The sequence below is a fragment of the Apus apus genome, chromosome 1, assembly GCF_020740795.1.
Source record: "Apus apus isolate bApuApu2 chromosome 1, bApuApu2.pri.cur, whole genome shotgun sequence".
Classification (NCBI taxonomy): domain Eukaryota; kingdom Metazoa; phylum Chordata; class Aves; order Apodiformes; family Apodidae; genus Apus; species Apus apus.
In genome coordinates this window covers 22,074,694-22,101,603 of record NC_067282.1, presented here as the reverse complement: position 1 = coordinate 22,101,603, position 26,910 = coordinate 22,074,694, and the positions used below count along the sequence as shown (strand labels likewise).

General features: G+C 43.4%; 1 protein-coding gene across 5 annotated transcripts in view; it reads right to left on the bottom strand.

Annotated features, from left to right (window-relative positions):
- The window catches only part of MTUS2 (microtubule associated scaffold protein 2), a 295,553-nt gene that overhangs the window by 33,696 nt on the left and 234,947 nt on the right, over positions 1-26,910 (bottom strand). For all 5 annotated transcript variants that reach the window (XR_007889387.1, XM_051618292.1, XM_051618300.1 and 2 more), the window contains 2 exons: positions 26,108-26,206; positions 23,005-23,213 (listed from right to left, as the gene is read on the bottom strand). Coding sequence is in view for 4 of the 5 variants with exons in the window: in XM_051618292.1 (XP_051474252.1) it covers positions 23,005-23,213; positions 26,108-26,206 (308 nt within the window). In the remaining variant the exon portion in view is untranslated. The remainder of the gene's footprint in view (positions 1-23,004; positions 23,214-26,107; positions 26,207-26,910) is intronic.

Here is a 26,910-nt window from a genome sequence, read left to right as displayed (position 1 = left end):
TTCTTTGAGTTGGCCATTAGAACTACAGTATTTAGATCAACATGCCTGACTATCAGGCAAGAAAAATAAAAACCTGTCGTTACTCCTTTCATTATGCTTTTAAAGAGAAGCACCCGTCTTCTACAGTCACTCCACTAATAATGGCAGATTTGCTGTTTGCATGTTGTAATAAATCTAAGAGATTAGCCAGCAAGATCTATGCACCACTTTAGTACCATTTAAGCACTGAATTGGAAGAGAAAATATTGAAGTGGAACTTAAATTAAGCAGAAGCCATGTGTTGTCCCTCTGGTAAGGGTGAATTGGGCCCCCAGAAGCTGATTTTACTCAGGACGTAGCACTGGTAAGGGATAAAGAAAGGATGGGGGAGCTGCTGGTCTCTTTGGTCAGCTCAGGTCCTTTTGGAGAAAGTGAGCCCAAACCCATACAGTTTAAGTTAAGAGTCATCTTGCAGGTCAACATGTTTAGCATTAATGTGAGTAAAGACCCAAGCTGAGAAAGCAAAAGGAAAATGGAAATGATTTTAAAGAGCAGCTCCTCAATCAAACACACAAAAAAGGAGGATGAAGAAAGCAGCATTCAGGAGGGGTCTTTGTGGTGGGACCACGGTCCAAGTTGGAGGTAGGCTTCTATGTGCAGAACTTGGAACACACATTTGAAGGCATCCGTGCCTGTGGTATTAAGGATGTAGGAAAGAGCATAACTGAGAAAGGAGCAAAAAGCTTAGCAAAGCAAGCACGTGATGGGAGAGGACAACACATACACCCAAATTCTATAAGAACTGTCACTTTAAACAGAAGGTTCAAACCAAGCTTTTATATTTATATTTTTTTAATTTTAAAATGCTAGAGTCTACTGCCTGATTTCAGTGGCTTGTGGCACTTGGATCAAATACTGAAATGCATAATACCTTCAAACAGAGAAAAGTGCCAAGCACAACAAAGCACCAAAAGTGGTAGTAAAAGGAAGCACTGGGCTGAGTGGAGATAATCAATAGACCTGTTCAAAGACCAGTCTTTGGGGCAAATTACATTCACCTATGACCTCAGCCAAAAATCAGGGAAGTGCTACAGAGATGCTGGGATGCACTATCCATCAAGGGAAGAGTTAAAACAGTATGTCTGTAAAGCTGGACGATATTTAGGGCTATAGTAGTGGACATGAGAAGAAACATAAAATACTGGGAAGTCCATGGTCTCAATCATAGGGACAAATCACAGGCATTTCAAGCAGAAGATGGAGACTCATCAGCTGAAAATAATTGCAAAAGGGAGTGGTGTTTATTCAGCCGTAGGATGACTAAGAACCACGTCTAGGGTACAGCTCAGAATAAAGCAAATACAACCTTAGGCTGCAGGAAAGAGAGAAGAGGGAAATTTCAGTGCTTTATGGGAAGCCCAACCCCCTTATAGAGCAGGATCCCCTAGAGCAGATCACACAGGAACACATCCAGGAGGATTTTGAATGTCTCTAGGGATAGAGAATCAACAACCTCCATGGGCAGCCTGTTCCAGTGCTCTGTTGCCCTCAGAGTAAAGAAGTATTTTATCATACTCAGGTTAAATCTCCTTGTGCCAGTTTCCGACCATTACCTCTTGTTCTGTTACTGGGAAGAGTCTGGCCCCATCCTCCTGACACCTGTCCTTCAGATATTTATAAACATTGATGAGATGCCCCCTCAGCCTCCTTTTCTCTAAGCTAAACAGACCCAGCTCTCTCAGCGTTTCTTCCAAGGGCAGATGCTCCAGTCCCCTAATCATCTTAGTGGCCCTGTGCTGGACTCTCTCCAGCAGTTCCTTGTCCTTCTTGAACTGGAGAGCCCAGAATTGCATACAGTACTCCAGGTGAGGCCTCACCAGGGCAGCGTAGAAGGGAAGGACCTGCTGGCCGTGCTCTTCTTAATGCACCCCAGGATGGCACTGGCCCTCTTGGCTGCGAGGGCACGTTGTTGGCTCATGGTCATCCTGTTGTCTGCTATGACTCCCAGGTCTCTTTCCCCAGAGCTGCTCTCCAGCAGGTCAGCCCCTAACCTGTACTGGTGCATGGGGCTGTTCTGCTCTACACTTGCTCTTGTTGGACTTCATTCAGTTTCTCCCCGCCCAGCTCTCCAGTCTGTCCAGGTCACAGCCCTCCGGCGTGTCAGCCACCCCTCCCAATTTTCTATCATCAGTGAACTTGCTAAGGATAGACTTTGTCCCTTTGTCCAGGTCATTGATGAATATATTGAACAGGTCTGGATCCTGTACTGACCCCTGGGGGACACCACTAGTCAGAGGCCTCCAGCTGGACTCAGCCCCACTGACCACAACTCTCTGGGCTCTGTCCTTCAGCCAGTTCCCAATCTATCTCACTACCCAATCGTCCAATCCACACTTCTCAAGTTTGGTTGTAAGCATGCCATGGGAGACAGTTGAAAGCCTTGCTGAGGTCAAGGTAGACCACGTCAACTGCCCTCAAGTCAGGTTGACATCAAGGTCAAGACCTCAAGGAGGACAGCTATATTTTCTTAAAGGGAAGTTGCTTAGTCTAGAAGTATCCAATTCTAATAGTAAAGAGGCATTGTGAGCATTATTTTTCCCTACACTAACAGAATCAGTGCTTTTCTCCACAATGGGCATGATACAATTCTCATTTACTGCTGAAGCAGTTCCAAAAATTTACATCTGTCCAAACTAAATTGGGAGAGGTAAGGTTTAATTAGCCATTTTTTATAATTTGGTAAGGTCCCCAAATGAAGCACACTATTCTCTTTAACTTCATCATGGTCTTTATGTACCAGTGCATAGACTCTGTTTTACAGAGGATAAAAAATAAATAATTTTATTGGGATTCTAAGCATATATGGTAAACTATGTAACCAGTTTTGGTTTTTTAACCATTAGTATCTGATGTTTCCCTATTTTATGGGGGCTGGCTGGGACATAACGCTTTCCCTGGATTTCCACAGTGCTGGTCTGCAAAGGCTTGGTAAGTAATGTTTGCTGTGAAGACGGAGAACTAGGGAGGAAAATAACAGAATGTAAAACAGAGCCAAAATCTTGGGAAAGCTGTGGGAGATAAAGGTAATAACGCTGTATTGTGTATGTCACTGAGAAGGAGAATCCTTAAGTGAACTGCCTGTTGTTCATCTTTTATGAAGCACTGAAAACGTTTGCATGCAAAGGATGTCAAACAAATACTTAACATCAGCTGAACAGATAACAGTCTGAGGGCAAGAGCAGCAAAAGACAGTACAGGGAACCTCAAGGGACACAAATTTGCTTGCAAGAGGACTGCCAGCTCTGGCAATAAGCTGATAGGACAGTATCAGTGGTTATGGCAATAAACATAGGAAACTAGGAGAAAGCTAAAGGAGACAGTGGTTGGAAGTGAGGACCATGAAGCCTGAAGGTAACACCGTGAGATGGAGATAGACAATGGGGAGAAAAGGTTGAGGTGGGCATACCACAGGTTGAAGAACAGCTTCGCCTGGCAAAGAAACTAAAGCATAGATTCAAAAAAGAGACTAAACAGAGGAGAAAGGAAAAATTGTTCTGAAGATGACACTTCAGAGGACAAAGGGCGATGCATCACAGAAGGGAGATGGGGAACAGGAGCCTGCAGGAAGGAGGTGCTAAGGAGAGACTTGAAGGTCAGATTCAGATGACCTGGTGCATAACAGAGACACCTCAGCTTCTGTGATATCTCTGCTCTAGAGGGTAATGAACATGCCAGGTTATTGGCAACTGCCACCTCCTGGCATTCTCTGCAGTCAACAGCGACAGGCGATTGTGACACCAACGTTAAGTGCCTCCAAAGGATGATGTGAGGAGAAGCCTGGTGCAGCAATCACTGAGGCCAGGGTTTTGTCTAAGGCAGTGCTGAGGTAGGGTAGAACAAAGCTATTGCAGTAATGCATTTAGAACAGGAAGCTCAGAAGATGATTAAGTGGCATGCCACAAATTATCATTCATGACAAAGACAGGAGAAAAACGCAAAGAGAAGGGCCATCCAGAACGGATTATGCAATTATTGCAACCTATTTCTCTGCACATACTCTTTTGAAAGAGTGTTAGTTGTATTTTTGTGTGACAGAACATGCAGGCGGACTTCCTCAAAATTTTGGTATCTACAAGACAGAAGGATACTGCCAGAACTGCAAACAATTAGGGAGACTGAATTTATCTTTCAATAAGACAAGCGTGAACCTCAAAGCCCATAATCTATTGCAGCACTGTTAATTTTTCAGTGCTTGCAAGCAGCATAATTTGGAAACAGTCATTAGTTCTAAATTATCTTTCCAAGTTTCGCTTATTGAAAGTGCTAGTCACATTGTACTTCTGTGAGTGCTTGAAACCAATAAAAGTGAGTGCTGCTGTCAAAGGAGGTGATTTCATCTTCCCTTCTGCTTGTCATTTGTTTTGTCTCTGTTTCCTTCCTTCTGGTCACACAAGTGTTTGGGCAGTGAATCAGATTGGGGTTAAAACTAAACCAGGGGAAAAGTGGCAAGTTTGGGGAGAGACAGGCCTTAGCACAGGGCCAGCTTTCCTGGGCCAAAGGTATTTGTGGAGTTTGCATGGCAACCTCCATACTCTGCTGCCAACTGGGAGAGGAGTACTGTCACAAGCCTCTGTACCCTTAATCTTGTCACACTAAAACCACAGTGAGCCAAAGAAATGAGAAAAGTAAATACATTCACTCTTACAGTTGAAGGCAGAGGACAAATTTTCTCTGATGCAGCTCTGTTGTCAGTAACATGGTTCTCCACATTGCTCTTTAGACACACACATGTACTATGTTATTTATCAGGTCAGGTCTGTTGTTTTTATTCTTACCTAACTTAAAAAAAATAATAAATCAGAACATGTAATACAGTGATTTGGGGATTTCTGAAGATACGAGCAGTCAGTCATGAATCTCAGCTAGATGATCCAGCTAGAGCTGAAGGTCATGCCAGATGTGCCTGGAATGGCAATTTCCCTTGGATTGACAGTAAGGTTTCACATTTTGTGTATTACTCAGTACCATGAGGTTTATATGATCTTCAGGCAACTTACACGACAGCAAACATTTTTAATATAGTTTTTAAATTTTACAATTACACTATTGTGTATCTGGAATAATACGTTTTTTACTCTAGAATTCAACAAATAAGCAGAGACTGCATGCTCTCTGTTTCTCAAGTGAGAGAGCCCAGCCAGCTGACTCAATTTTTAAATCAGTTCTCATATGAAAAGAATGTGAGGATCTAAACAGAATTCCTTCAGACTTTTGTTGTTTCTGCTAGTGTAGCCTTACATTTATTTTTATGTCAGTACCTTCTAAAGCCATGGATTCAAATGCACCAGAGAAAATACTTTATTCCTATGTTTTCTAATTCTTGATGTCTGGAATGGTATAAAGTAAGCAGTTGCAGTGAATTCAAAATTAACTAGCTCTTGCTGACATGGAATTCATGTTTCCTCATATGAAACATCATTTATACATCAAGATCACAAGGAACTAAAACAAATGCTTGTTTTTGTTGAACTTGTTACCTGCCCTCTGCCCAGGAATACATCCCCCCCAGGGTTATTTCTAAATTCCAAACCTCTGAGTATCTGAAAGCAGATGGCCATTTTCTTAAATTAACTTTATAGAGAAATGTTCCCTTCTTCTCCCAATAAACAGGGAATATCCTCTCCTCTCTTCCACTTCTGAGTTATTCTAATCCAAAGCCAATGACAACTTCAAGCTGCTGTATTTTTGAGGCCAAAGGACAAGTGCTGACATCCTGCAACAGCAACATGACAAAAAAATTCCAGCAGCTTCACATGGATCAAGGGTTCTCCTGTTGGTAAGATTCCCAGTGCTCTGCTGAGAGGAACAGCACATACTCATATTAATGAGAATCCAGTCTATAGTTGTGGGTTTGGGACATTTTTACACAACAAAAACCTAACTCAGATGATCTTTAGAACTAATTTTAAAAAAGCATCCTTTATACTAATTTCAATGTCTCCAGCATCTGTGTAGTTAGAGCTGGCTTTAAGAAGTAACAATAATAAACAGATCTCAAATATTATATTAAAATGCCCACCACTTTCTGAAATTATTTCTCTAATGTCTGAGAAGTGGATGTAGGAAGCAGCATTTCAATCAGATCTCAGGGGTGAGAACAAGGCCAGAGAAGTCCAGAAGATTGCACCTGAAGAAACCTTTTAGAGTGCCTTTTTGGAACCAGACAGCTCAGACCTGAAGGGGAGGTAAGCAAGAAGCAGACCACAGTTCTGTAGGTGTGACCTGTATTCTGTGTTTGCATTTATTCCTTAACACCTGGTTGCATCACAACACATTTCATTTGAATGGGCCCAGCTCCCTTTATGATCCATATCACTCCATACTACTGCCAGGCCCAAATAAGCTCTCCATGGGGTTAGGATCAGCCAGCTATGGGATGGTGGAGGGATGAAGTCTTGGGTTTTGCTTTGCACAGAGGCAAGCCAGCATTGAACTGCAAGGCAGCTCCAGGCAGAGCTGGTTTCAGCCTGGTTTGCTGCAGCCATCACTCATCAAAAACTTGCAGTCCACAGATCAGATATGTGGCTACCTAGCTGCTAAAATCTGTAACCACAATCCACATGGAATGCAACGGGATATAAAATTGCATCTGCAAAATTTAAGATCAGATCAGAACTTCACTAATAAAGAAAGAGCTCCTTTTCTGTTTGCATGTTTATATGAGAGATTTCTGCAGATGTGGGGAAAGGTCTTGAAAGGCTTAAAGGCTGACATTGTAGTTATAGTCTCTCTGTATTTTCAAGCCTTATTTAGCACTAGAGCACATCTGCAAGGAATTTCCATCAACAGAGAAAATTCCACTGTATTGCTGCAAAATCCCTCGGTGCATCAGCTCAGAATGCATCTGGTGATGGATCTACCCAGGAAGACTAACAGTATTTACACTTTCACCTCCTGGGACTGCAGCAGCAATTTTTGAGAGACAGAGTTATATCAAAAGAACTTTCTAGCTTAGGAATATGCAGTAGTGAGGGAACACAGTAAACAACTTTCTGAAGTCTTTCTGCAAATTACATTTAAAAATGCCCTTGAGGCAGGAGAGGGAAGAGTACATTTTTTAAATGCACCTAAAACTCAGTAACTTGCAGTATTTAACTAAAGATAGGAGAAATGCTGTTTTATGTGCAACAGATGATATTCCAAGACTATGGGAAAGAAGTTCAAACGTTATAGTCACATGCATGGCACTGACACAAAAATATGGCACATATTAAACTGTTCCATGTTGATTTCTAAATTAATCCTTGTATTTAGCCACTGCTTTGAGTACATATCTCTTTCCCTAGCCTGCAAGTTTGCCACAGGATACTCAGAGTACTTGTCCAGAGGATTGGAGGCTTTGCCTCCTGCCTGAAGTCGTGCCTTGGTGCTTATCTCTTGCCTAGAATTAAATGTGGGACACCTTAAAGCAGACAGATCAACTTTACATGTTTTTTCAAGAAGCTCCAAAAGCCATGTCCAGAAATACAGCCAACTTCAGCCGCTGAAGGGATCACTACTTGCTAAACAGTCTCATGGTCAGACCAATCCTCCAAGCTAAGGCTTGGCTTGAGCGAGGTGACTACGCCAGGGACCAGAATAATGTCCCATGTGCCAGGTGATGCAATACTCCAGATCAAGGGAAAAACAGCTTTCTCTGTTCTTGAGGAAGCTAAGTCCCTGCATGGAACAGAAGAGTCAATGGACCAAGAGGATCCTCCTGCACACAGACAAGTGCCTGGGGCACCAAACTTCAGAGGTACAAATGCATCTCAAGTGCAGTCCCAGGAAAAGGCCAGGTTCAGGCACCACTCTGGTGAGTGGTAGTGAAGCCCAGTTCTCCCCAGCCAGCACACTGGAGGTGCCAAGGCTCCTTCTACCATCTATGGGCAGACACCCCCATGTGTCCTCCAAGGGGAAACATCTCTCTGGGTCTGTCCATTGTCTGTAGGCCAAACATGGGTAATCTGTGGGAGGCCAGACCCCCTTCACCTGACACCTACACTGTGCCCATGGCTGCTGGACTGAGCCCCACACTGAGCCCCTTGCTCTGACCAGCACAGGAGGCTCATTGCAAAGCAGGGAAGAGACCTCCAGTTTGCTTTCTAACATCTGTTAATTTCTAGCTCAAAGGTAAAAAACACTTCGTTAAGGACTACATTTTTCTCACATAACATTAAACATTTCTGGGACTATCAATTCTACTACTCTCTCTGTATATATATATATATATGTATATGTATATTTGCCTACAAAGGTATCTTAGCTTTTCTTTGCAACACTTTGTGATTGGCTTCTGTTAACTCAATGGACAAGATGTTGATGTTTTTATTTGTGATAAAAGTATATAATTTCAGTTTTACTTCAGCCTTCTTATTTTAGCAGTAGCATTCAACATATACAGTTAAACAACATGCTCTTTATAATGTCTCTTCAAACAGAATTCTCTGCACTATATATAACAAGGTCCCTTCTCTCAGTGAACTAAACATTAAAAACATCAAGAACTGTAGCTTATTTTTCCTTACAGATGAAATCAGAGTGAGATAATAAGAATAGCTGTGTAGCCTGTTACCTCTGGAGGCAGCCATCAGCCCAGCAGTGCTGCCCAGGACATGAACTGCTGCTCATTTCTGCAGCAGCCCAGAGACATGTGCTGCACCACAGGGAACACCACCAAGGGCAGGTGGGACAAGGTTGTGTCGGATGCAGATTATTCATCACATCCATTTGGTGCAAATAAGCATGAACAGTGACAATATCCATGTCTGTAGAACCGAAACTGAGCTCTCTTCTATGGCTCACACAGACCTGCATACACAACTGCTGCTGCCTCTGCCCCTCCTGATGTATGTGCTTTTGCTTTGACTTCTTGCCTGCCCCCACCATGGCATTTAGGTCACACACTGGCAGCACAATGTCAGGCTGGGATCACCAATGGGGTCTCAGTGACAGGCACCACTGGAGAAGGACCAGATGGTGACTATTGTTCCATATAAAACCCCAAATAAAATTTTATTTAAAAATAAAAAACATGTATCTGTATGGTAATCTCCAAGACTCACAGAATCACACAGAATCACAGAATGGTGGGGTTTGGAAGTGACCTCTGGAGATCATCTAGTCCAACCCCCCTGTTAGAGCAGGATCCCCTAGAACAGATTACATAGCAACATGTCTGGGCAGGTTTTGAATGTCTCCAGGGATGGAGAATCCACAACCTCCATGGGCAGCCTGTTCCAGTGCTCTGTTACTCTCAGAGTAAAAAAGTATTTTCTCATACTCAGGTTAAATCTCCTGTGCACCAGTTTGTGACCATTACCCCTTGTTCTGTCACTGGACACCACTAAGAAAAGTGATGCCCCATCCTCCTGACACCTTTAGATATTTATAAGCATTGATGAGCCTCCTCAGCCTCCTTTTCTCTAAGCTAAACAGACCCAGCTCTCTCAGCGTTTCTTCAACGGGCAGATGCTCCAGTCCCCTAATCATCTTAGTGGCCCTGTGCTGGACTCTCTCCAGCAGTTCCTTGTCCTTCTTGAACTGGAGAGCCCAGAATTGCACACAGTACTCCAGGTGAGGCCTCACCAAGGCAGAGTAGAGGGGGAGGAGAACCTCCCTAGACCTGCTGGCCACACTCTTCTTAATGCACCCCAGGATGGCACTGGCCCTCTTGCCTGTGAGGGCACGTTGTTGGCTCATGGTCATCCTGTTGTCTGCTATGACTCCCAGGTCTCTTTCCCTACAGCTGCCCTCCAGCAGGTCAGCCCCTAAGCTGTACTGGTGCATGGGGCTGTTGTGCCCCAGATGGAGTACTCTACACTTGCTCTTGTTGGACTTCATTCAGTTTCTCCCCGCCCAGCTCTCCAGTCTTACCCCGGTCACACTGGATGGCAGCACAGCCCTCTGGAGTGTCAGCCACCCTTCCCAGTTTTGTATCATCAGTGAACTTGCTACTGGTACACTCGATCCCTTCGTCTGCTTAGTCACTTTGACTCCCTAGTTTTAATTGGCATGTTGCCTCTTTAGATGCTAAGCATGCCAGGATTGGAACAACATCTTTACACTGTCTGCAAAATGTCAATCTCTCTGTTGGGATAACTGTGGAATAATAAACATGTTTATGTCCTAAATTCTAATGAGATTTGTTATATAGAGGTAAAATATTATCTGAAAAGAATACATTAAGTCAGCCAAGTGCTTTCTGTTTTTAACACCTCCAATTCAATCCAGATAAAATCTTTTTATTCCTTGTCTGGTGTAACTCAATTAAATGCAACAAGCTAATGTTACTTACACATTTTTTTGCACTGGCAAATAAGATGAAAATTGATTTTTCGAGTAAGACTAACCTTTATGATTTGTGATGGTAAAAACCAAACAGAGGCAATTATACAACGAGCCTGCTATTTCTGCAATAACAAAGCTGTCAAGTAGCTGTTTTGATGGATGTTTAGCATTGTCAGACCTTTCTTACAGATAATAATTAGTTTATCTTATTTATAGATAGTAAATAATTTCTCTTACTAGGCTGCAGAAGCAGTAAGCTCCCTTAGACTTATTTTTGATTGCACTGATCATTATTGCCATGACTATTTCGATGCCTATATATGTCATTATTGGACATGTCTGTATTAACAGAGCCAAGCCACTTTGCCCTAGGGGTAATGTAAAACTACCTAACAGGAGGAGGTCTAAAAATAGACCTGTCAGAGATATAAAAATACAAGCAAGGAAAAGGTGGTGGAGGCCATGGGTGTGTATCTGAGGACAGTAGAGCCACTGGAATGCTATGACAGGCATCTCCAGGTGAGGCTGCAGCAACAGACTGAGCTATCTGGTGATGCCTGAGGTCAGCCCCATGGATCTGCCAGAGAGACATGTTACTGTTAAGTAACCACCAGCATGTAAATAGAATCATAGAATCATAGAATCATAGAATCATAGAATCCTAGGGGTTGGAAGGGACCTCGAAAGATCATCTAGTCCAACCCCCCTGCCAGAGCAGGGTCACCTAGAGTACATCACACAGGAAGGCGTCCAGGCGGGTTTTGAATGTCTCCAGCGAAGGAGACTCCACAACCTCTCTGGGCAGCCTGTTCCAGTGCTCTGTCACTCTTACAGTAAAAAAATTTTTCCTGATATTCATCTTAAACCTCCTATGCTCCAACTTGTATCCATTACTCCTTGTCCTATCACTGGTCTTCACTGAAAAAAGCTTAACTCCATCGTCTTGACACTCACCCTTTACATATTTGTAAACATTGATAAGGTCCCCCCTCAGTCTCCTTTTCTCCAAACTAGAGAGACCCAGCTCCCTCAGCCTTTCCTCATAAGGGAGATGTTCCACTCCCTTAATCATCCTTGTGGCTCTGCGCTGGACTCTTTCAAGCAGTTCCCTGTCCTTCTTGAACTGAGGGGCCCAGAACTGGACACAATATTCCAGATGTGGCCTCACCAATGCAGAATAGAGGGGGAGGAGAACCTCTCTTGACCTACTAACCACACCCTTTCTAATACACCCCAGGATGCCATTGGCCTTCTTAGCCACAAGGGCACACTGCTGACTCATGGTCATCCTCCTGTCTACCATGACCCCCAGGTCCCTTTCACCTACACTGCTCTCCAGCAGGTCAGCCCCCAACCTGTACTGGTGCATGGCGTTTTTCTTCCCCAAATGCAAAACTCTACACTTGCTCTTGTTAAACTTCATCAGGTTTTTCCCCGCCCAAGTCTCCAGCCTGTCTAAGTCTCTCTGAATGGCAGCACAGCCTTCTGGTGTGTCAGCCACTCCTCCCAGCTTGGTGTCATCAGCAAACTTGCTGAGGGTACATTCTGTGCCCTCATCCAGGTTGTTGATGAAGATATTGAACAACACCGGTCCCAGTACCGACCCCTGAGGGACTCCACTGGTCACAGGCCTCCAACTAGATTCTGCCCCATTGACTACAACTCTCTGACTTCTTCCTTTCAACCAGTTCTTGATCCACCGCACTGCCTGATCATCAAACCCATACTTGATCAACTTATCTACAAGGATGCTGTGGGAGACGGTGTCAAATGCTTTACTGAAATCAAGATAGACCACATCTACCGCTCTACCATCATCTATCCACCTAGTAATTTCCTCATAGAAGGCTATGAGGTTAGTCAAACATGACTTACCCTTGGTAAAACCATGTTGACTGCTCTTGATGACCCCCATGTCCTTGATATGTCTAGAGATAGTGCCAAGGACAAGTTGTTCCATCACCTTTCCAGGGATGGAGGTGAGGCTGACCGGTCTATAGTTACCCGGGTCCTCCTTCTTGCCCTTCTTGTAGACTGGAGTGACATTTGCTATCCTCCAGTCCTCAGGCTCCTCTCCAGTTACCCATGACTTACTGAAGATGATGGAGAGTGGACTAGCAATGACCTCCGCCAGCTCCCTCAGCACCCTTGGATGCATTCCATCCGGACCCATCGATTTATGGATGTCCAGATTATGCAACTGATCCCTAACCCAATCCTCATCTACTATGTCCTCACCTATCTTGCCTACTTCTGGGGTTATATGAATCTGGGGCTCATGGGAAAAGCCTGCAGGAGTAAAGACAGAGGCAAAGAAGGCATTCAGCACCTCTGCCTTCTTCATATCCTCTGTCTTGAGAAATTCAGTGGTCACTGCTTCTTCTGGGTGTGTGTGGTATTAGTCCCCTCTCTAGGTTGACTGTGACCTCCCTTAGACTTTTGTTCAAAAATTTGGTCTTGACATTACTTCTGAAGATAATATATGAATTGAGGAACTGCCTCCCATTTTACAGCAACTTTACAGAGTGACATTTGGTCTTATCATACTCTGAAAGGAAAGTGAAATCTTCTGCATATACCTATAAAACAAGAGCTGTGCAGAAGGGTTTGTCACTGAAGAGAGGCTCAGCTTTTTGACTTCCCAAAAGAGGATGGGATCCCTCTTACCCAGGCAGGCCCAGGGCTCAGCCACCCCTTTTCTAACGAGAGTTAAGGATTCATTTACTCCCTCTTAGTAAAAACTTTGTCCAGCCTTGCCAAATTCCCTAAAAAGTATCTATAAAATTTAATTTGGTAAATATTTCTGTTCTCTCACGGAAGCAGAAAAATTACAGTTTCATGCTGTGATTAACACTTTCATATACGAACTTTGCACCTATTGATCTACAAAAAATGACAAAGTCTTCTTCTGTCACATTCATACTAGGAATCTTGGTGGAGTATCTGTGGGGAGCAACCAAGAAACCAATCAAAGAAAATTGCCCTCCTCCCTGATGACTGAGCTAAGGAAACCACCTTTGCAGTATCCAACAGCAGCTGCTGTACTGCCCTGCATAACATGTCTGTGGGCCCTGTAGGAATTCCATAGCTCCCTAGCTGGTGTTGGAGCTCCCTGATTGCTAGCACTATGCAAGGAAGGTACAGGCTCATCCCTTCAACTGTCCAGGAGAGGTAATTTAGAAACATCTAATATTACAGCTCCTTTTCAGGCAATTCTGAAAATGAAAATTGTTAATTCAGAAACAAGAAAGTTATTATTTCAGAGAAAAGCATGCCTACCTCTCAGACAGTTCAGAACAATTTCCATCTATCTGGTGAACAGTCTGATGTTGTCAATGGATGCAAAGCACTTAACAGTTCCACAATTACTCCACCACAGGTCTAACCACAGCAGCCACACAGAGTCTATGAAAGCACTATTCTAAACTGCCTGTACCAAGAACATATGTTTATATGTTTATATGTTTGAAGCAAATGCTGATAGTACATACGTGGCACAAAGTACTGATCAAGAGTGTCAAAGCCTCTGGATGCTAGAATTGTTATTCATTATTATTTGTTAATTTGTTTGCTTTCTGATGATGCAAAGATTTATGGAAAAATGCAGGCATCTTGAGTCCAAACATTTTGGTATTGACAGATTGAAGCTACGGCTCTAACAAACCCTGCCAAGATCCATACTGGATGGACAGTGTGATGCTTTCAGGGTTCTTCCCCAAAACACAACCCCAGTAAGCACATGCACCTCTGTACAACTCAAAGGGCTGGAGTTGAGTGGCTGTGGTGCTAAGACCAAGCAGAAGAGAGATGCTCAAATTGTCCTCAGGCCTGGAGGAAACATAACAAAGTTCCCAAGCTCCCTGTTGTAGAACAAAAGCCAAACCTAACAAGAGATTGGAAAGTGAACAGTTACTCAGCAATTCATGGTGTCTGTGTAAGCTGAGAATGGATGTTTCAAACCTCTCGAAGAGGAGTGTTAGATTGCCTGGGGCTATTTCTTTTTTAGCTTGACATTTGAAATATTTATGTGGAACTAACAACATTATTCTCCAACCAAAGGATACAAACATAATTGGGGAGGTTGTTTCAAAACAAGGCCATGTAACTACCCAAGTGCTTCCCAGCTATGTTTTTTCATCCCTCAAAAGTAAAATTTATACCATTTGTCACAGCAGTGGCTGTGAGAAAGCCACTGAGGACAGAGGGACAAGCCAAGAGGTTCCCTGCACTTACTTCCTTCTGTCTTGCAGGAACTGAAGCAGAGCAGACCATTCTGTCTGAGAATAGTATAAGGTATCTGAAGTAGTCTAATGTTTGCTGCCAGTTTGGCTGCAAGATTGGCAAGAGACTCTTCTGGTCTGTTCTCAGCTGCAGCTGCCCCAGGACACTTGTATTCACTAGTGGAAAGCTCTGCGTAGTGATGGGATAGCAGAATTTTGTGCCTTACCTAAATGGACCCTTTGCAGTATGAGGTACATGAGGACAGTGCTGTGCAAGGGATGGTATTGTGACCTGTAGAGTAAAACACTGAAGGTGTAGACAGGTGCAGAAATCAGAAGCAGTGACATGTCTCTAGAGCTGCCTAGCTTCAGTTAGTGCTCCAAAAGGAGAGATGGAGAGGCCAGGCAGCACTACTGGGAAGCCCTCTATCCTGGCAACACCTTTGCCATCCATGCCAAGCAAAGCCAGGCAAAGCCAGGCAGCACCTGCCCCGCTGGCACAAATTAGTCCAGACAGGCCTTGTCCTCTGACACTACAAAGAAAACAGAAGACTCGGGGAGAGAATAAAAATCTCTACCAACATCTCACAAGTGGAGTCCCCCAAGCACTCCTTTTCCTTTTCCATTGTGCAGTCTCCAGTGGCCAATTGCTCGGTGAAGGTAATTAGCCTTTAATTAACACCAGTTTTATATAGAATAGAATTGTTTTGGTTGGAAAAGACCTTTAAGATTACCAAGTTTAACCATTAACCTAGCATGCTGCAAAATCCACCACTAAACCATGTCCCTAAGCACATCTACATGCCCTGTAAATACCTCTACGTATGGTGACTCCACCACTGCCCTAGGTAGCCTGTTCCAAACCTTGATAGCCCTTACAGCAAAGGATTTTTTCCTAATATCCATTCTAAACATCCCCTGGTGAAACCTGAGCCCATTTTTTATCACTTGTAACTTGGGAGAAGAGAACAACCCTGCCCCCCAACTACGACCTCCTTTCAGGTAGCTGTAGTGAGCAACAAGGTCTCCCCTCAGTCTCCTCCTCTCCAGGCTAAACAACCCCAGTTCCCTCAGATACTCCTCATAAAACTTGTTCTCCAGACCCTTCACCAGCTTCATTTCCCTTCTTTGGACATTAACTCCAGCACCTCAATGACCTTCTTGTAGTGTGGGGCCCAGAACTGCAGACAGTACTTGAGGTGAGGCCTCATCGGTTCCAAGTACAGGGGCAAGTTCACTTCCCTACTCCAGCTGACCCCACTATTTCTGATACAAGCCGGGATGCTGTTGACCTTCTTGGGCACCTGGGCACACTGCTGGCTCATGTTCAGCTGGCTGTCCACCAAGACTCCAGGTCCTGTTCTGCCTGGCAGCTTTCCAGCTACTTTTTGCCAAGCCTGCAGTGTTGCATGTGGTTGTTGTGAGGACATGTATATGTGGCCATATATATGTGTGTGTACTTTTTTTTCATTTCTTCCACTTTTAACTGCTACTCAACTGAAAACATGTACAATTAGCATGTTTAAGGCATCCCCTCTTGGTACAGAAAGAAGAAGCAGCCTTTTTACTAAGGCTTTTCACCTACTATTTTTCCAGCTATGCTCTCACCTGAGTTTGCTCAAATATCAGCCTTTATAGCACTTCCCCTTAAAATTCTTCTGCCTTTGTGCTTGCTCTGCAGCCTCAGGATTTCAGGCATGAAAAGAAGTTTTCGGCTGCTCCCTTCCTGCCACTCCAAATTCCACTGCTCCTGCTTCCCTGGGGGCAAGCTACTCATTCCTATTCCTTGCCTGCAGTACGAGGTCTGAGAAAACTGTTATACTAGAGACAGGGTCAGCCCAGCAAGTTTCTGCCTCCTCTTTTTACCACCTTCCTGGTTCTTCTCCTCTCCTCAGCCATATGGAGACCCTGCCAGACCCAGGAGAAGAGGGTGCACCTCAGAGGCCGAGAATATCTTATAATTTGCAGTGAGAAATCAGCTTGTGCAAGTGAGTCCACATCACAGAGGAAATCCTGATATGGGACCTATGCTAACCACGAGCACACAGCTAAATAAAACCTAGAGAGCAGGGGACTGCTCCACCTAGCCCCACTCCCACCTCCCACAGTGCCCACCCCAGGACTCCTCAGCGGGGCATTTCACTCTGTTTTCTCACAATACCCAATTTTGCCAAACACTATCTCCATTCCAGCCAACTCACACCTTCATGCCCCTTTGATGGGTGTGCAACTGCATCCAAAAACCAGCAGCAGCAGCACAGTGAAGTGGTGCAGTACCCAAGTGAATGGATGTCCAGTGGGGTGGATCCATTGCACAGCCCTAGCATGCAGTAAAGTACAACAGTTCCACTTTGCCCAGTGAACAGGCATGTCAATTTTCTTCATTCATTATGTAGCCCAAGGCCTTATTTACTACCCATGCTGCTCAGTAGTGCTGATTTTCCTCACAGGCTGTGCTTTTGTTGTGTGACCCAGAGAGTAGAGTGCATCACAAATACTAAGTTTTTTCCTTCATGGCACCTTCATGTCATGGCAGTTCCCTGGTGTTTCCATCTAACAGCTGGGCACTGAGGCACAGGGAAATTAAAAACATCCCCTAGATCCTGTGCTAGGGGAGAGGAGGGTTTTGCTGGCAGACCTGAAGGGCACAGTGTGGCAAGTGTCCGGCTCTGCCCTCACAGCAGCAGAGCACTGAGCATCCAGAGGTGCTGTGCAAGAAGAAAATGAGGGACACCCTCTGGGACAGAGGTGGAGAGCTTGGATGAAATGATCTTCCTATAGGCCCTGTGTAGCATCCTCTGGTAACATCCTCCATTCACAGGAGGGGAAAGATATTCAGCTGCTTCAAAGTTTCTATTCCTACAGAACCTTACTTTCTCACTGCCTGTCTTTTAGCATCCACAGCAAATAAGAAGGGGACCTGCAGGAGGCAGTTGCCTTCAGTTCACAAACCTGATCCATTACTTGGGCAGATCAACCATGTCTGAGTGTCCTGCAGATCCCACAGCAGCTGCATTATAGAACCTTTATCATAATACTTGCGTGTAAAGAATCACAGAATCACAGAATGTTCAGGGTTGGAAGGGACCTCAAAAGATCATCCAGTTCAACCTCCCTACTAGAGGATCTAGGATCCCCTAGAGTAGGTCACACAGGAACACGTCCAGGCAGAACCTCCTATGTTCCAGTTTGCACCCATTTCCCCTTGTCCTATCTCTGGACATCACTGGAAAAAGCCTGGCTCTGTCCTCCTCACACTTGCTCTTTACATATTTGTACACATTGATGAGGTCATCCCTCAGTCTCCTCTTCTCCAAGCTAAAGAGACCCATCTCCCTCAGCCTCTCAATTCTTACTGCTCTGTTTTACCTTAAGTAGCAGCCCACAATACCAAATCTTGTGCATTTCTACTTAAAACACAATCTAGAAAGCTCTAAAAAATGACAAAGCTTCTTTCTAATTTTTTTTTGTCCCAAGTAAATAAAGTGTTTTGTTTGTCTCACAACAAAATGTTTTTGAATCATATCCCTAAACTGTCAGGGTTTGATGAGTCCAAAATGGATTTATTTTCCAGGATACAGAATGAAAAGATTGAGTTGCTCTGACTGCTCTGGTCTCCAGCAAGAGCAAAGAAAAGATTGAACTTGCTCAATATAGGAAATCTAGACAAGCTGTAAAAATTATGAAGGAGAAGAATGGCACTTTTCTACAGACTGTGCTTGGGCTAAATTCTAACATATTTTGCAAATGTTGGGAAAGTAGTACCCCTGAAAGCCAGAAGGTCGGTCTTTCTGGTAAGTGCTGGCTTCTTACCACTGTGCCACCACCAGGCACAAGCAATAGATACATTTTTCCTAAACTCCTTTTCAAAGACAGTTGTGAAAATAAACTAATTTCAGCTCAGCCTGAGATAAGCACTTGAAATGTTAGCCCAAATTACTGTTTTGGAAGCAATGGTGGGAAGTCCCAAGTAACTTACAGCTAGTGCAACCAATTTTGCCTCTAACAGAAGAGGTAACAAGCATTTGGAGAAGGTAGTTACATGTCACTGGGTGATACATTGTCCATTCATGAAAATGAAACAGCATACACATATTTCTTATTTGAATGGGAAAAAAGTTTTCCTTGTCCATCCCAGATTTTGCAGGACATTGCTACATGCATTTACTTGTCTGGAAGATGTGTGTTGTATATCCACCCAAAAGTAACACACACTTGAGTGTGGAGAAAAACACAGACACTGGTTGCTGGTGACATGTCTTTCCCAGTGAAGACACAAAGTACTGGGATGTCATCAAGTACTGCAGTGCTGTCCCAGCTCTAGCTCAGGACTAGTGGTTCCCCCACTCCCATCTGATCTAATTGCACCCACTTGCTGGGACCTGTCCTGGGCAGTTTTTTCTCTATGATAAAGACCACAGCTGAAGGTTGTGCTGGCAAGTCTGGAAACCTCTCCATGCCCACACAGAGCACAGGACAAAACAGCCCAGCACAACCTTTTCCTTTACCTGCTCTCACCCTTGGGGCCTGCACTGCAGAAAGATCCCTTGCCCTCACATGTGCTGGAGATCTGTAGTCCTAATTTGAAATTTCAGAGGCAGAACTTGCTAATGGGGCTCCCCTTTTTGGCTGCTCAGGAATGCTGTGCAGGCAGGAAGGCATTAGCTCAGTTTCCAGGCTCTCGGTGCAGCTTGGCCACGACACCCTCAGCACAAACACTTCTGCTCTGAGTGTACCAGAGATACGAATGTGGATTTTTTTTTTAATTTTTATTTCCGCCCCCCCCCGCCCCTCTGTTGATGTCCGGAAAGATTTGCCCTCCAGAGTCTGTCAGTTAGGGCTACTCTCCTTTAGATGGCACTGTTACCACTTCCAAGAGGGACTGCTGCTGCTCACTCTGCTGAACAGGGCTGCGATGGCCGAACAGTCGTTATCCCTGGGCTACCAAGTCAGACCAGGTGAGGAGTGTCTGGAGTCAGGGGGAGCTGCTCGTGATATTTGCTCTGAAAAGCTTTGATGGTATCACCTTCACAGTATCACTCCAGTTCCCGCCAATCAGTTGTTCACTTCGGAGTATCCCTCACAGCACAATGGTTATATTGATATGATCACCATCCAACATTAAGGACAAACTCTGTATTCTCCTCTTCAGAGTAAGTTTGAAGCAGCCCCTAAGTCAACAGAAGTCAAACATGCATAACTAATCCACCTGCTAATTAAATAATAATGAATAGCCATGCTGTCCACCAGCGCTGTACTCATTACTTTTCGCAATTAGCTAAATGCTGGGTCAGAACTGCTGCTTTATCCTTTTTTTTTTTTTTTTTGTCCACTGCCTCAGGCATCAGTTGCTTTGAGTGCACAGGCTTTTCCCCAGGAGAGGAAATTGCTTTAGCTGTCATTTAGTGGGTCTGTGCTATGTACTGCTATGTCCCGCTGTGCACTGCTACATGTTGTGCACTCCTTGATACCTATTAAGTGAAGCTTGCCTGTTAAGAGCATTTTCAACAGGGAATGAGAGATGATTCAGGACACAATTCAGCAGTGGACTGGAACAGCCAGAAAATAAATCCAACAAAACTCAAAGAAAATGGTCATCCAGCCTTAAGGTTGCTACAGTAGGTGCTTAAAACTGGAAAGCATTCAAAGAAGCTGCTCAAATGGGGCAACACTCTTTACTATATATTGACACTTTCTTTCTCCATGTAAACCTGTCTGCTGGACTTTTCAGGCATGCAAGAGAGGCAAACTATGGTGGGACTAGTAAGGGTACATCAAATCCTGTATAAAAGCCTCTGTGCATGGGGACAGGTCATCCCCCAACCACAAATGGGTCTTTAAAGAGCACTGGTGTTTTTCCCAACTTTGGAGAGAGAACAGAAACAGTGTGAGCAAGAGTAGAGAGCCATGGGCACTGGGACACTCCTTCCTGTGTAAAAAACACTGATCCTTGGATGACCTTTTAAGAATCAATCCAGTTCGCGCTGCTTGGGAACCCATTTTCCAACAGAATTCATCTCCAGTTCAGAAAGAAAAGAGAGACACATACTAAAATTAGGCTATGGTTGACTATCAGACCAAAGAGACTCCCTAGCACGAATCCAGGATCAGGCCCGCTGCTTAGCAGAGCAGAACTGCAAGTTGGACAAATCAACACCAAACTTCTTTGGAATAAGGCCCCACCTCTTCCTGAATGAGTATTATTCCCTTGTCAAACTACAGTTTTGCTCAGACCTCAACCACTTTGCCTGCAGGCTCCTGAGAAACAAACACACATTATTATTATTTTTATCATGGGAAAAGTTTCTTTTTCCATGCTGCCTTAACAACACAAAGCCTGCCAACACAATTTTTTCTCCAGCTTTCAAACAATTATGCCACCTCAGAAAATGTCTACAGACTGTATTTTTGAATGGCACTCAGAAACTTGGAAGTCTGTGTCTATGCTGCAAGACAACAGGCTGACCAATTATACAATTGCTTGAGTAGTTCCAGATCATTCTGCTCCATGAAGGTTCTCAACTTCAGCAGCAAATTTAAAAGCACAGCAGCCTTAGCCTTCTCTGGAGGCTTCAGTCAAGACAGTCAAGTACCTCAGGCAGAAATTCAGATCTTTGGTGCTGTGAATAGTCTTCTGGAAGTGCTCACTGGCCTCCATTTACTAAAAATCAAGTGTAAAGCAACTGTACTCCCAACACAGGTACCATATCTGAATGCCTAATAGGTAACTGTTGCGCTCATGCTGACTGTGCAGCTCCTCAGCCAGGGGAGCCAGGGTGTCTTTGCCTGAGAGGGGTCCATGTTACATGGCTCCCAGCATTGTCTGCAGTGCACTAACAGTGATGTGCATATGTATATATACTCCAGGGAGACCAGGCAAGGCCAGAAGATACTGATACTCATGCTGAACACAGGTAATCGAGTCCAGCAGTGGATCTGAAAAAAACCCAACCCGATACATCTAAACCTGCCTGAGCCTGAAGATGCTTAAATCCCACAGGTATATTATTTTTTAATTCCAAGCCCTCCAGGAACTCAGGGCAGTATTATTGCAAACCCCCAGCTGGCCTGATAGTGCAGAGGAGCTGGGAATAGGAGGCATGGCTATGACCAGCCAAGACTTGAAGAGGACTTTATTAAATAAAGTCCCTCAAGGTGTTCAATTTAGGAAGCATTCTCAGGACAGACCTAACATGCACCAACAGGATGAGAGGCATCTCAAGGCTCAGCTGCAGCAGCTGTTCTCATTTAAAACATATCCAGAGGACACAAAGGACATATGCCCAAGCTTCCAGAATTCCTTCAGCAAATTGTGAATGATGCATGAGATGAAAAATCTCTCCCCAGTAGACAAAGCATTGACAAAGCTGAGCAGACACTGCTCTGCCCTTTTTTGTTTCCCTCTGCTTTAATTAAAGATAATCCACAGTCAGCTCAAAAAAATCCTCAAAAAACCCCCCAAAAACTTTAGAAATGCCCATCAAGCCCAGAGATGTCAAGACTAAAGAAAAAGAGCAGGGGAAAATCCCCTGGGAAGGTATTTAAAATACTTAGTACTTCTTAAAAGTTCCCTGGTTTTCAGTTCAGTGAAGCTCCCCCAAACAAGACCAGCTTCTACTTAGAAAATATAACTACAAATAACGACATTATTTGTTGAAAGGTAACCTTTCCCACTAATAAAAAAAACCAACAAACCTCAATAATGTATTTCAGAATTTGTAAAGACTGTTTGAATCTGTTTCATTTCTTGGTTTTCTTTCTCCCATTTAGTACTGAAAGGTTACTCTTGCCTCTTCCAAAAGTAGACAAGCAGCAACCAAGGATATTATCCAAACCTCAGTTCCAACCGCTAGTGATCGTCTGTCTGTTTTACAGAGTAGTTGGGACACCAGCTTAACCTGTGATATTACAAAATACATGGGCATCAGGTGAACTACATCTGAACCTCAGAGCCCAGCTAGGTTTCCCAGGTTGCTTAAACAGCTTTTGAAGCAATCAGCACCTAACAAGTCCATCATGGTTACTGTGGTCATCTTTTAAACTCTGTGTTTAAACACCTGTGAGAAAGTAAATATTTTCCTTTATCCAACACCTTTTGTTGACTAAATACATGGATTGTTTTTGTATTTGTTTGTAAGTGTCAACATCTCAGCTACACTTTCCATTCTATCTGTAGCAGTCAGGGACTGGGACTTCTAAGTTTCTGCATCTGCTTCACTCCTAAAAATATCCTGAAACCTCCCCATGCTTGTGACAAATGCTTCAGTCACAATTCCCCCTCTTCCAAGTTCCTGAACTTTGCTTTTCAAATACATGGCATAAAATTATAATTCCCTCCTCATAATAACTGTTGCAAAGAATAGACATGCTTTCCTCCCATGAACAAAGTTTCAATGACTGTGGAATAAATTTGGCCAAGTGACTGGTGCAAAGGCAAAAATGTCTTTCCAATGGAAAAAGTACCCATTGCACTTACCTGCCTGAAAAAGTGCTGTGTTGTTACAGCAAAGACATCAAAGCCACAGCTGGCCCTTTTAAATTCATCTTGAATATTGCTTAGTCGTCGGGACTGCTCATCACACTTTTCCTTTAGTCTCTGAATTAACTGCTTCTCAGCATCTCGACTCTCTCCTGGTTTGGGGGAGAAGCCATTCTTTGGGGTGGTTGGCCTTTGCTTGGGATGTCCTACAAAGGAGAGAAGACAACCAGGGTCACTTTATATGTATGGACATGACCTTTATGTGTTTCTAAGGCCTTTGTGACTCATTCCTACAAAAGAAAAAAGGGTCTGTAGCATTCACACAGATCTGTAATGACTTACAAAAAGAAATAAAAAAAGGTGAGATCACAATGAAATATGATCACTGGGGGCCATGCTCAGAGCTTTATAACAGTCATCTCACCTCAGGCTTGAGCTTGAAGGTCTGCTGTGAGTTGAGGAGAGCTCTCCTAAGTGTGTCTTACCTATAACTGAGGCAGTTAGAGGAAAGATTCATATCACCTATATTAGATATCTACAAGTACAGGGATCTGCATCTGCAATTGTGATGCTGAACTCTCTTGAACGGCAGTGAGAGAAATGGGCACTTCCAGGTTGAGATTCATCTTACACTGTTGTGGATGCGGGAAAAAGGTTGGAATGCATTTACACTCTACACATGATTTCTTTAGCCACCTGAACCCCAAGTTTGGTGACTTGACAAAGATGCCAGATTTCCTTTGACTGACTTCATGATGCTGCAAGACCTTTAATAATTCAATGCAGGTTGCAGGAGAGGACTTTCTGTCATCAAAAGAGTTCAACCAGCATAGCTACTGCCCTCCATCCATTTTCATGTCAGTTAAAGCTTGTACAACTGTTTGTGCAGGAATGGTATTTTCTTACAGGTTCTTTAATTCATGTAAAGGGGCTCTTAACCAGACAACACAAAATAAGAAATCAATGAAAGTAGCAGCCATAAATACCTGTCTTTTTAGTATAAAAATTGTGGGCTGTTGAGGCAACATGTTGATGTTACAACAGAAGGAATAGGGAGGAGTGTAGGGGGAAGCCCTTGAAATCAGACCAGTTTTAATTAAAACAGAAACTCATCAAGTTGTTTTGTCTTATATCTTTCTAGCTTTCCTGTTCCCTGGAACGTTTGAAGAACACATCTCCATGTTGTCCTTGTCAGTATTATAGGCTGTCCTTGTAAATTAAACTGTGCTATTCTCCTCAGGGATAAATCTGATTTTCTTGGTTCATCTGGGTCTGAAAAGCAGCTTATTAAGCTTATTTTGCCATTGAGGTGTCTCTTCTGTTGCTCTGCACAAAACAGGGTATATATTAATGATGTTGGCCCTGATCCCGAATGTCATTTTTGCTGATGGTGGGACCAGGGGGGCAGACCCAATGTACACTGGAATCACTGAATTCCTTTGATCTGCTTCAAAACTCCCAGGTTGTTTTTTTTTATCTACCAGATTGTTTGAACTAAGGAGACATATCAAGTATATACTCATAATTAACACAGTCCATGAGGATTTAGATGGGGAATACAATTTATTTGAACTGTTCAATTTCTGACATTTTTGTAAGGAAAGTGAGGAAATTACTTTGAGAGAATTGATAGAGTGACAGATGTCAGAAACAGATGGCACCATCCTGCAGTGGGGTGGAAGGAGATCACCTGCATCTATGTACACCTGCTCCTACACATAGATTTCAGGAATGGTATTGCATCAATAGATACAACTGAGAACCCTACATGACTGCATCTCAAAACTCCCTTGCCAGTCTTCAGAACTGATCCAAATTCTAAAGATCAGATGCAAGCCTAACAAAAAAATTGTATGACAGTCAAAAAGCAGCACTAATTAAAAGGAACTGCATGTGAGGAGGCCAGTAACAGTGGAAGAACAAGCTAGAAACAGCACTCAGAAAGTTTAGAGCCTGTTTCATGGCTACATGTACCTGTGATGGAGCTACCCAAGGAACACATGCTCTGCTATCACATAGTGTAAATGCTGCAGGAAACTGTGATGCTGATAGAGGAAAGGCTATGTTACTGCTCCTGAGCTCCAGAGATGCTCACTCCTTGTCCTGTTAAATGGCTGCTTTGATTTTATTTTTTATTGGCTTAATAGGTAAAAAGATTGCTATGTTATTGCTGTTGTTATTTCAAAGAATGCTAAAGGCTACTCTAAAAAAGTTAATTAATATGAGGTTTCTTTTCCTGTTTGATCCTTATGGTGATAAAATATTTTAGGTTGTCATAATTTCAGACAACCAAGCTTAAGAAATTCTAAATCAAACTGATGGAGAGAGGGCAGTTACTCAACATGTCATGAGAATGAAGAAACCTTTGAGGCTTCATTAATTGGATATGCCAAAAATTTAAGCCTTGAAAATCATTAAGCAATCCATGGAAATACAAGCCTCCTTAAGACAATGCAAATGCACAGTACAAATATGTCTATGTTTCATTTTGCTTTCTAACTAAGTACACTTAGTAGACATAAATAGAAATAACTTCTCTTGATTTTAGTAAATAAACAAAGATATTCTTTAGAAATGCTAAAACTATGTGTTTGTGCTCAATATTGAGGCATAAGCTGACAATGCCCCAATAGCACTCTGAAGTTTATTTCTATAGATAATCCTTTTCCCAATTATGCATAGAAATAGCCCAGGAAATTTAGTGCCTTGGCACAACAGCACAAATAGATTCCGAGTAATATACTATCACTCCAGGTAAATCACCTGAGGTGTCTTTCATTTCACTATATCCGTCTGTTCTCTTTTTATAGAGGAAAATTTAATTTAAAAAATGTCCCTGTGCCTTTAAACATGTAAAAGCAACAACTCTTTGTTTTCAAGGAGAGATGATTGCATGTTTATAACAAAGAAAACAAAAGTCTATTCAACTTATGCATTGGTATTATAAAGCCTGCTGTACTCACAACCAGCTTAATGAACCTTGGGCACAATCAATCTTCACTTAACAATAGTAGGTCTCAGATTTTAGTATTTTAACATGAGATGCAAATTTGCTAAGTTTAAATCTTCCCTGAAGCAGTGCCTTTGGCTTCATAAATACCTGGTGAATGGAGCTTGGTGGCTGTTACTGCTGATCTCTTAGGGGATGAGGCAGCTGGTCTGTTAGCATCCTGATCTTTTTGTACTTCTTTCTTCAGACCTGTTTTAGAAAAAAAAAAAGGTAGAAGGAAACCCATTTTATAATTCTGTTTTCAGTTGTGCAAGACTTGGTCACTAAGATACATACCAGAATGGCCAAATACAAGTATTTTGATATACACAGCACTAAGTTCAGAAGCAGGCCTTACACACTCTTGGTTCTTCAGCCGCTGTGCAAGTGACAAATGTCACTAAGGCACAAAGAGCTACACACCCTCTCTGTAGCCCACCCTATCTGTTCTGCACTCTGTGTTGTGTCTCTTCACCTTGCTGTGCATCCTCATCCTGGGATGGAGGAGAAGCCGGATAGGAATGCGCAAAGCTGACTTTATCCACAGGGCACTGCTCTATCAACTTTTCCCCCAGGTTAGGAAACTGCCTTTTCTGGTGACCAGCTTTCCCAAGAAGGTCTCATACAGCCAAGAGACAGGCTTCTAGAGAACCAGAAGCAGGCAGGATGTGTCCCAGCTGTGATGGATGTGGCACCCCATACAGGAAAGTGGGTCTCAGCCTGCGAGTAAGGAAGTCAGGTAGGGCCAGAGAGGTGCACAAACCTACAACACACTGTGCCAGTGCAAGACACAACAAGGCCATGTCATTGCCTTGCTGGCCACAAGACTGAGCCAACACTTAGATCATGCTCATCTACGACCCAGGCATGGACCAGGCTGCCTGCACTCCTGTCTCTCCTCTCTGTGTTTGTAG